Source organism: Prunus mume, linkage group LG2, assembly GCF_029339155.1.
Source record: "Prunus mume cultivar Tortuosa linkage group LG2, ASM2933915v1, whole genome shotgun sequence".
Taxonomy (NCBI): Eukaryota; Viridiplantae; Streptophyta; class Magnoliopsida; order Rosales; family Rosaceae; genus Prunus; species Prunus mume.
Window position 1 is genome coordinate 38,544,056 of NC_142699.1, and position 8,455 is coordinate 38,552,510.

Here is an 8,455-nt window from a genome sequence, read left to right on the forward strand (position 1 = left end):
ATTTGAAGTGTAAACAGGCAGAGTCGAGATTGAAGAAGAAACTCATGCATGCTTATCTAGAAGTTGTTTATAACAATTTGATTTGATGACAGATTTTGGGGTAGGTCCATCAGTCCTTACAATCGAGTCTACTCGATGATGAGGAACCTTGCAGCAGTCGATGAACTATCTATTTGTATGTGTGAGAATCTGAAGTATCTACTTGCAGTGGAAGTTCCGAAATTGTCGCCAAAATGAAAAGATGCACTGAGGAGAGCTGCCCTAGTGGCAAAGGTTTTCTCATATTTCCAAGACTCAAAGTGTCCTTAGCAACAATTTTCTCACTGTCTTTTTAGTTGAATATATATATATATATGTGTGTGTGTGTGTGTGTTTAGTTTTTGGTGTCATTACAGCATCTATGCTTTCCTGTTTCAGGTTTTAATAATCCTCTCCTTTCCAAGCAAGGACGATAGTGCAAACAGTACTAATCCTTTGGCTTGGGTGATCAACAAATGTGAGTGAGAATCAAGTGGAATTTTGCTCTTCTTCACTCTCCCTGTGGGTGTCTGTCTTCATAATGCTAAAAAGTAAGGGACAACTGATTCATTTTTAGTATGACATTGTATCAGGAATCCACAAAAGTCTATTTTGGTGGAAGGTTGTTCTGCGCAGTTCTTGCTAACTTGTTCTAGGTTTAATATATGACCAGGCAGAGTCAGCATTCAAGAAGAAATTCATGAATGCACTATGAGTGCCACTGCCATGCATGTTTTTGTCTCACGAAATTTTAATTTGCACAAATTGGTAAGCTCTAATCCCTTTCATTACACCGAATATTTTCTTGTCATCACAATACTGTAGTTGTATTCTTATGAGCTTGCATCACAGGGAAACTTCTTATGGTGCACCATAATTGGAAGACACTGTTTACTTGGAGGGCGTTTATCATGAAGAAAGCTCCTCCTAATGAAGTCCTAAGACCTATCTCTTACAAATAAGATAGTTTAAGTCTTTTTAAAGCACGAAAGATAGCAGAAGTTTATAAATAAAATAAAAAAAAAGCTTGTGAGTTTAGAATGTATTTGGGGTTCTTTGTTGAGAAATGAGTTGAGAGATAAATTTAGAGTGATTTTAAGAACTTTCCTTGTCGTTGTAACGATCTTTAGTGGCTTATAAACGCAATCGGCCGTGGCCGTATACCAATTATGGGGGACCATGTTCATTTTTGAGTTTATATCTGCTTTCGTTTCTCTCTCTTACTTTTCCTGTGTTTGGTTTGCAACAATGGACTAGAGAGCCAAAGGCCACAAATTAGTTCCCATTTGCCGTCCTATTGACCACTTCATCAAGACAGATTGATCTTAAGAAGATCATTACGTGGAGCAACAGTCTAAGGGAGCTCATCTGGCTAGAACGAAGTCTGAGAGAAGAAATGGTTCTAATATTTGTGAATCTTCCTTTGATTGTATTACGGTTGAATGTTCCATTATGAGAGAAGTGTGATATTTGGTGCACTGATCTTTCTTTGCTGAACTTTGTTTGTTCTTGGATGTTTAGGGCAACTTCCATATACCCTTGTCTTCAATGAATTGTTTGACTGGACTTTATCACAATTATTATGAATACATATTATTTTAAAATGTTAACTTCTGCAGATTTTCTCTCATGCGGCTTATCAAAATCCAGAAAATCCCAGAGGCCTAATTTGAAAGGCCAAAATGTTTAAAATCAACCCATGAACTGCCACAAGTGAACTCAGATGAAATTTGGAGCAACCTGTGCAAAACACCAGAGTGAACATAATGAACCCATGATCAGTATCTCATTTTAATGGAAGTGCGATTTCAGGTTACTGAGAAACAATGGAAGAGAAATACATGTACAGAGAGAAATCGGGAGAGAGCTGCGGGCATCGCAATGGACGAACATTGGATATTAGTCATACTTGTGTAAATGGGAAAATGCATGGGGAATACTATGTTATACTACTTCTCACTGTATAAGACAATACATAAACCGCAACTCACATTCCAGCAGCAGATTTAGAGACTTGCTTCAGAGCATTGGCAATCTCATCAGCTTTCGCTTTCCCACTTACATAGGTGACCAAGGGGCTCTCTGGAGGAACAATGTCATCTCTTAGATAGCTTCCAGATGTTCTTAGCAGCTCTTCTGAACCCTTTGCCACCACCCCTTTCATGATTATGGTCTTATGAGTCCCGGATATCATTTCTTCATAATCGGTGTCCCCACTTTCTCCAAGGAAAACATACATGTTTGCAACATTCAATCTCCAACGAACAAAAAGGTACCTAACAATCAGAAATGAAGAAACTGGTTATCAGTTTTTAACTATGTAATTAGGCCCCATAATCATTCCGCCATTACAAAATCTACTGAAAGCTAGTAACTACTCAGGGCACCCCATTCCACACCACTTGTGCCAAGGACCAAAGGTGGTTCATAACTGATTCAATCAGCAGTCTCCTTTCCCTTCTTTTGAAAGAAGTCAAAAGTGATGGATAAACTTTTACGGTAACTCGTTTTTGCAAAGGTTCAATTTCCGTACAAGCAATGAACCAAATTGACACCAAATGCTATGAAAATTAAGATTGACCTCATTTCACAATTTAAGCACAGCATAAGGATCGTGTACTGTGAACAAAACAACAGAATCATTTAAAAATAATGATCTTTACTAAATCTAAACTTCAATTGTGTGTCCTTTTCTTTTTTTTCTATTTTCATGCAAATCTAATGTGGGATGTAGTGTAAAGCCACCATCCCTTGACAATGAGTAAATGAGCAAAGATAAGGATATTACAACAGGTTACATATTATAGTACCAGTATCCAAAAAGATTGTCAGCAACCATTTTTCTTATTGAGGTTGGTCCCTGAACACTCCCTTATTGCGTTTATGTTACCAACGTCCATACTTTAAGGCTTAAGCAAATGCAATTTCAAATGTAAAAGACACAGTAAAACTAACTTATAAAGGATGTCCATGTATTCCAAGTGGTAAATATCAACAATACCTTAGTGCCTGTGCTCGAGAAGCAAGGAGAGGAACAATTTGCATTCTTGTTAAGCTCCTGGAGTACATTGGATGGCAACGCAGACCCCGCATCCTGAGTTTCTGCCTCAAATCATCAACTTTCCTTGCCTGCAGAAGCATACATTTTGAATTCAATCCAAATTAAATAAAATCGAATAATTTCTAAATTGTCAACACTCTAAATTTAGAAGGTTCATCTACCTTACTAGGATCCTTTATTAAGTATGAGATGCAATGAGCGTTGCTTGATTTCAAATCTTCCTGAATGTGGCTGGAAGCAGCAGAATTTCGATCACCATCAGGGGCATTCAACAGCTTCCAAATGGTTTTCTTTAAACCTTCACAACCCCAACGGTAGTCAATATGTGATGCATAATCTGGATCAGGGAAAAGTCTTCCATCTTCTTCTGTATAAGTACCAGGGTAGTAAACTTCACTTCCACTGCTACAAACCAACGCATCAAACTCATTTGCCTGTATCTTCCCCGATGCCAAAAACTCTACTGTTTCTGACATTGGCATAGCCGTTAATAGAGCAAACCCTGTGACTCTAGTACTTTGAGAGTCTAATCTGACAGCCTTAAATATTTCTTGAACTACCTGAATCATCTGCTTTTCAGGAAATCCAGAGCTGTCATAGCAATCAAGCGCGACAACAATCAATTTCCGTCTCCTCCTTAACAGGGGATACTTACTTGCCGCATTATCCAGCAGCTTATTTCCACCTCCTTCATCTTTTGGACCAGACTCTGGTTTCTTCATCTTGCTTAAGACACGTTTCACTTGATCTTGCACCTCGTGATCACCAGCAGCTGCAGTCACATCAAGAGATTCATTCAATGAAGATTTATCCCCATCAACTGAGAGCCTAAGAGACATGTCTTGTACATCCTTAAGGGAGTCATTGAGAGACCCTTCAGCAGCCATTTCATCCCCTGGGGTGTCAGTCTGCCATTGTGGATGCCTCATGCGGCAGGCTGCTACCCTAGTCAAGTAAGTCCGGCAGTGTTCAGGCCATGAGTAGAGGTGTATGTTCTTCCAGCCGTTCTTTCTGCATTCACCCCACAAATTCTTCTCCGATAACAACTTAAGCAGTGCACCAGCAATTGATTGCTGATCATGAGGGTCCACAAGCAAGCCATTATTTAGCGCCTGAAATTCACAAAGTGAAATAAGAAAGGTAACTTGGTCAACATAATTGAAATCCTGTATTCTTTCTCTTAGCTTGCATCAATTGAATTTCCAATTAGAACAAAGTCGACAATTAAAAACTATAACAACCATCTGAAAGAATTCTGAAATGTCTCAGTTGTCCCTTCTCTTCCTTCTAGGTGAAGAGGCATAGGAGATGTTCACTTCATAACATATCAAATGCAGCACAAATGTTAAATAAAAAATGTTATACCCGATGTATGTCAACCGGTCCACCATTTTTTGTAGCCACCATTGGAAGCCCGTGTGCTGCTGCCTAAATCATATATAAAAAAATGTATTAAACCGCAGAAGTCTCATTTTCTGGAGAAAGTATAGATCACTTTAAAAGACAGTATGCAGTAAAAACTAACCTCAATCAAGGTTAGCCCAAAAGGCTCCACTAATGCTGGATTTATGAAAACTCCCTGCCATAATCTAACCCTTTAGCACAGAATATTTGTTAAAACTATATTGCTATCTAGAAATTGTGAAAACAAACCAACCTTTGTTTTTGCAGCAAGCCGATATATATCTGGAACATCTGATTGCTTGTGATGCTTTGGATAGGCCACTTGCCCATAAAGGTCATACTTATCAATCAGTTTCAACACTGTGGTAAGCACACTAGCATTTCCAGCAGACATATCATCTATATAGTCCCTATTCCCCATTATCAGCGTCTGTTCAAAACATATATATTAGTAAGTTGTCCGAATTTTTAATTGCATTGCTTAATGGTAAATTGAGTTATTGGACAAATCCACTTACAAGATTAGCTAGGTCTCTCAGAGGACGGCATTCTCCAAAGGCTTTCAAAAGAGTGGTTAAGTTCTTCTTTGGATCTGGTCTTGACAAAGCCAAGATCATTGGCTTGTGAGGATTTGTAAGGAACCGCATCAGCTGCCAAAGGATTTTGAATATGAGGCAACAACGGGATTAAAGTTTAAATGCACGATTATATGATGAGGAAAAGGTACTCACTTCTGACCATATTGTTGGAAGTGCTTTTGGGGAAGACCCATCGGTACCACCAGTAAGTTGAGTAAGTTCCCCATCAACCTCAGGAGCATCTTCTTGGACCACAACATTACTGAAATCCATGCCCGGAGGTATGACCTACATAGGGAATGTACTTAGAAAAAGAAACAATCTCACTGCCATATGTCATGTTCATCTTCATTTTCATATATAATTCAAAATTGTGAAATTAGATTTCAATCCTCAAGTTTCTTCTTGTAGTCAAAATGGGATTGGAAGTAAATTATACATTCTGGATCTGGAGTCATTCTTCCTTTTCTAGTTATCCATATTATAAAAGGACCAAGTTCGGGAAACAAAAATTAAAACAAAATCATTTACACATATTCTTTCTTCCTTTTTCTAATTTATCAACACCCAAAACATCCTCGATAAGGCAGTACTAGTATAATAAAGAAGAAAAAAGCAAAACAAAGAAAATCATGAGGAATAAAGCCACTGGCTTACCACCATCCTCGGCATGTAACGGCCATGGCAATTTACTCCTCGCCTAGCACGAGCACGCAACACTTTCTCAAGCTTGACATCAAACCCATCATAAAGTCCCCATTGCTCGTCGATCTCTTGTTTTGTACTTGTAATAACAACTTCTGCAGCATCAAGGGAAAGCTCTTCTGCTTCTATCCTCCTCATAATCTTATATGTTGAATTGATGTCCTCCTTTGATTGGCGTCCCTGCTTAAGAAGCTGTTCTAGCTTGTTTCTTCCAAGTGAGTGTCCTGTTAGAACCATTGGGACATTCAAAGCACCAGAAAGAAGAGCAGCACTATCCCCTGCATCTGCATAGTGGCCATGAATTACATATGGCCAAACAGGCTGGCCTTTACCAATCTGTTCACCCAAAACTTTGGACATGTTAAGAATGTGAGCTAGAGCACCATCTACAAATTCTTGAATATATGGCCAGAGTAATTCTTTGCTGAGGTATTGATCACGTGGACCAAATGGGATTCTAATAATGTATGCTCCACTGCTTTCTCCTAGATCACCATCACCATCTTCAGGACCTGCAGTTAGCATCTCTGCTGGTTCACCATAACTCCAATCAACCTCAGGAGATGACACTTGCCGAGTAAAGAGATCTACCCTATAAACCCCAGGCATCCTTGCAAGAGCTCGAGAAAGCTCTACCACATATTTGACCTGATATTGTTTTCATTAAAAGCCAAACACAGATTCAAATGCAAGTAACGGGAAAACAAATTTATCTTTATTTCCATATACTCAGAGAAATGCTATGGCCATCAGATACCTGTCCACCTGTATCAGAGTCTCGACCGAGCTCCATGTTTTCTCCACGGACCAAACCATGCAAACTGTTGATCAAGAAAAGTAATTTATTGATTAACTGCTCAAGTGTAATTTTTTTAACTGAAAACTAGCCTGGTCTGTATTAAGAAACCAGAAACTCTAACATGATGATATGCAACATATATATTTTATACCTGATAAGAACAATATATAGCTTCTTTTCCTTTTTATCATCTGACCACACTTCTAAGTTAGAAATGTTACGCTGGAACTTTTTCCTTGGAGTATCAGATGGCAGCATCTCCCCCAAACCATCCCCCTTCTCTCCTTCTGACAAATCTTCTGACATGTCTTCAGTTGCATCCCTACGTCCTTGTTCCCGCTCCCATCTGCGGTTGGCAAACCGTTGATGTTCCTCGATCTCCAACTAACAAGAGTCATGCGAGTATAGTGTATTAGCCGGGCTATCGTCTTCTCCAAAACTAAAGTAAACAAAAACTAGAGGGGAAAATGTGTCCCATTGACAATCTTGGGCAGATAGCCATCAACCACGGGGAAAAAGTGAATTGGCCTCTCTCTTTGAAGATTATTTCAGAAAGTTCAGACAGAACTAGTTCAAAAACATGGTTCGGCCTAAAATTTAGTGCTATAGTATGAACTGGATAAGCATACAGTACAAGTATTCTAACACTAGGACAGATTTACAAACTTCCATGTGCAAGTATGAATGTTTGCCTCAAACTTCAAGATTTTGAATTAATAAATCAACTCAGCTTAAAAAAGAAATTACTAAATATTTATTTCCAAATCTTAGCAAAACAGGGGAGAAACACTAATCAAACAATTGACATTGTTGTAAAAACATGATCTCCACAAAGAATTAACCATTTCTAAAGTTAAAAAGCCAATTTACTATCAGCCTTCACTCACACACACAAACACACGAAGAGGAGGAAAAGGATTAATAATAAGTACCTGTTTCTTCTTACGGGTAAGATGCCAAATGCGCCAGCACATGTTCTCAAGCCTGGAGCCGCGCTCACGTGTGTTGCGAGTAGCAACCACTTTAATCCATGTCCGGTAGAGGTCAGACTCATCGACCCCTGTCACCACCTCCTCCACAAAGTACTTGGTTGGGTTGAAATTCCCTCTGTCTCTCAGATTCTCCGGCACCGGCTTCTGCTCTTCAATGGCGGAAGACCCACTGTCCAGTATGGCCTCCAAGTACCCATTGATCCACTCATTTCCAGCCATTTTCTACAAACCCGACTTTTTATTATTCTTATTATTAATTTCTCCACTTTCTACCAAGAAAAGAGCTATGGCTTCCCTGTAATCTTAACAAGACCACACATGACATGCAATGATATGTAATGGGATGGTTTTAGTTTGCAATTTCAATGTCCCAAAGGATTTTCGTTGGAGAAGAAAATATGGGTTTTAAATCACAAGTCCAGAGAAGTGATCAACGACCCAAAAACCATGACATGCAGAGCAGATATTCTTATTGGGTTTTGTGTTTGGCTATTTTCTCAGATTTTCTCTGTCATTTTCTCGGGAAAGAGAGTGAATATTTTGTGTGTGAAATTAACTGAGCAGCAGAAGAGCTTATTGGGAATTGGAATTTGAAATTTGTTTGTGCGGTGATGAGGAAGTTAAGTTGAGTTTGGAGACCGAGTTGTGAGAAGAACTTGGTGAGTGAGTGAGAATAGAGGCGGATATGGGTGCGGAGAGAGAAACACATGGCATTGGAACGGTGGGTCCGAAATGAAGACACGTGTCGAGAGGATCTTGAGAGTCACGAGAGGTGTGCGTCCCACACGTGTCCCGTGATGGTGGGTAAATCACTCCTTTCAAGATCGTCCGCTTCCCAATGCGCGATGGCCGCATTTGCTTTTCTTCTCCCGAGAGATTTGGAAGCAACCAACTGCCA

General features: G+C 39.4%; 1 protein-coding gene and 1 long non-coding RNA gene across 3 annotated transcripts; one reads left to right on the top strand and one right to left on the bottom strand.

The window, feature by feature from the left end:
• The first annotated feature begins 17 nt into the window (after positions 1-17).
• Positions 18-1,216, top strand: LOC148920280 (uncharacterized). The gene is made up of 4 exons (XR_016123774.1): positions 18-273; positions 418-569; positions 692-786; positions 871-1,216. It is a non-coding gene; the product is annotated as an uncharacterized LOC148920280 (long non-coding RNA).
• Positions 1,217-1,502: 286 nt separating this feature from the next.
• On the bottom strand, positions 1,503-8,235 carry SPS3F (sucrose phosphate synthase 3F). 2 transcript variants are annotated; one of them, XM_089044886.1, is made up of 13 exons: positions 7,498-8,235; positions 6,717-6,949; positions 6,524-6,587; positions 5,719-6,414; positions 5,215-5,349; positions 5,002-5,133; positions 4,737-4,913; positions 4,605-4,658; positions 4,445-4,507; positions 3,241-4,191; positions 3,020-3,147; positions 2,010-2,294; positions 1,503-1,758 (listed from the first exon to the last, which is right to left on the bottom strand). In XM_089044886.1, the coding sequence occupies exons 1-13, from the start codon at positions 7,774-7,776 to the stop codon at positions 1,683-1,685; spliced, it is 3,273 nt and encodes a 1,090-aa protein (XP_088901012.1). In that variant the 5' UTR covers positions 7,777-8,235; the 3' UTR covers positions 1,503-1,682. The 2 variants fall into 2 exon arrangements, with proteins under 2 accessions (XP_088901012.1, XP_008222839.2); XM_008224617.3 differs by lacking the exon at positions 1,503-1,758 and having other exon boundaries at positions 1,777-2,294; positions 7,498-8,229.
• Positions 8,236-8,455: the final 220 nt, after the last annotated feature.

Coding starts and splice junctions, on each gene's coding strand:
- SPS3F (XM_089044886.1), bottom strand. CDS start 7,776: ATGGCTGGAAATGAGTGGATCAATGGGTACTTGGAGGCCATACTGGAC. Junction 6,588..6,716: donor CTATATATTGTTCTTATCAG/GTATAAAATATA, acceptor CTTGATCAACAG/TTTGCATGGTTTGGTCCGTG. Junction 5,134..5,214: donor TTCCAACAATATGGTCAGAA/GTGAGTACCTTT, acceptor ATCCTTTGGCAG/CTGATGCGGTTCCTTACAAA.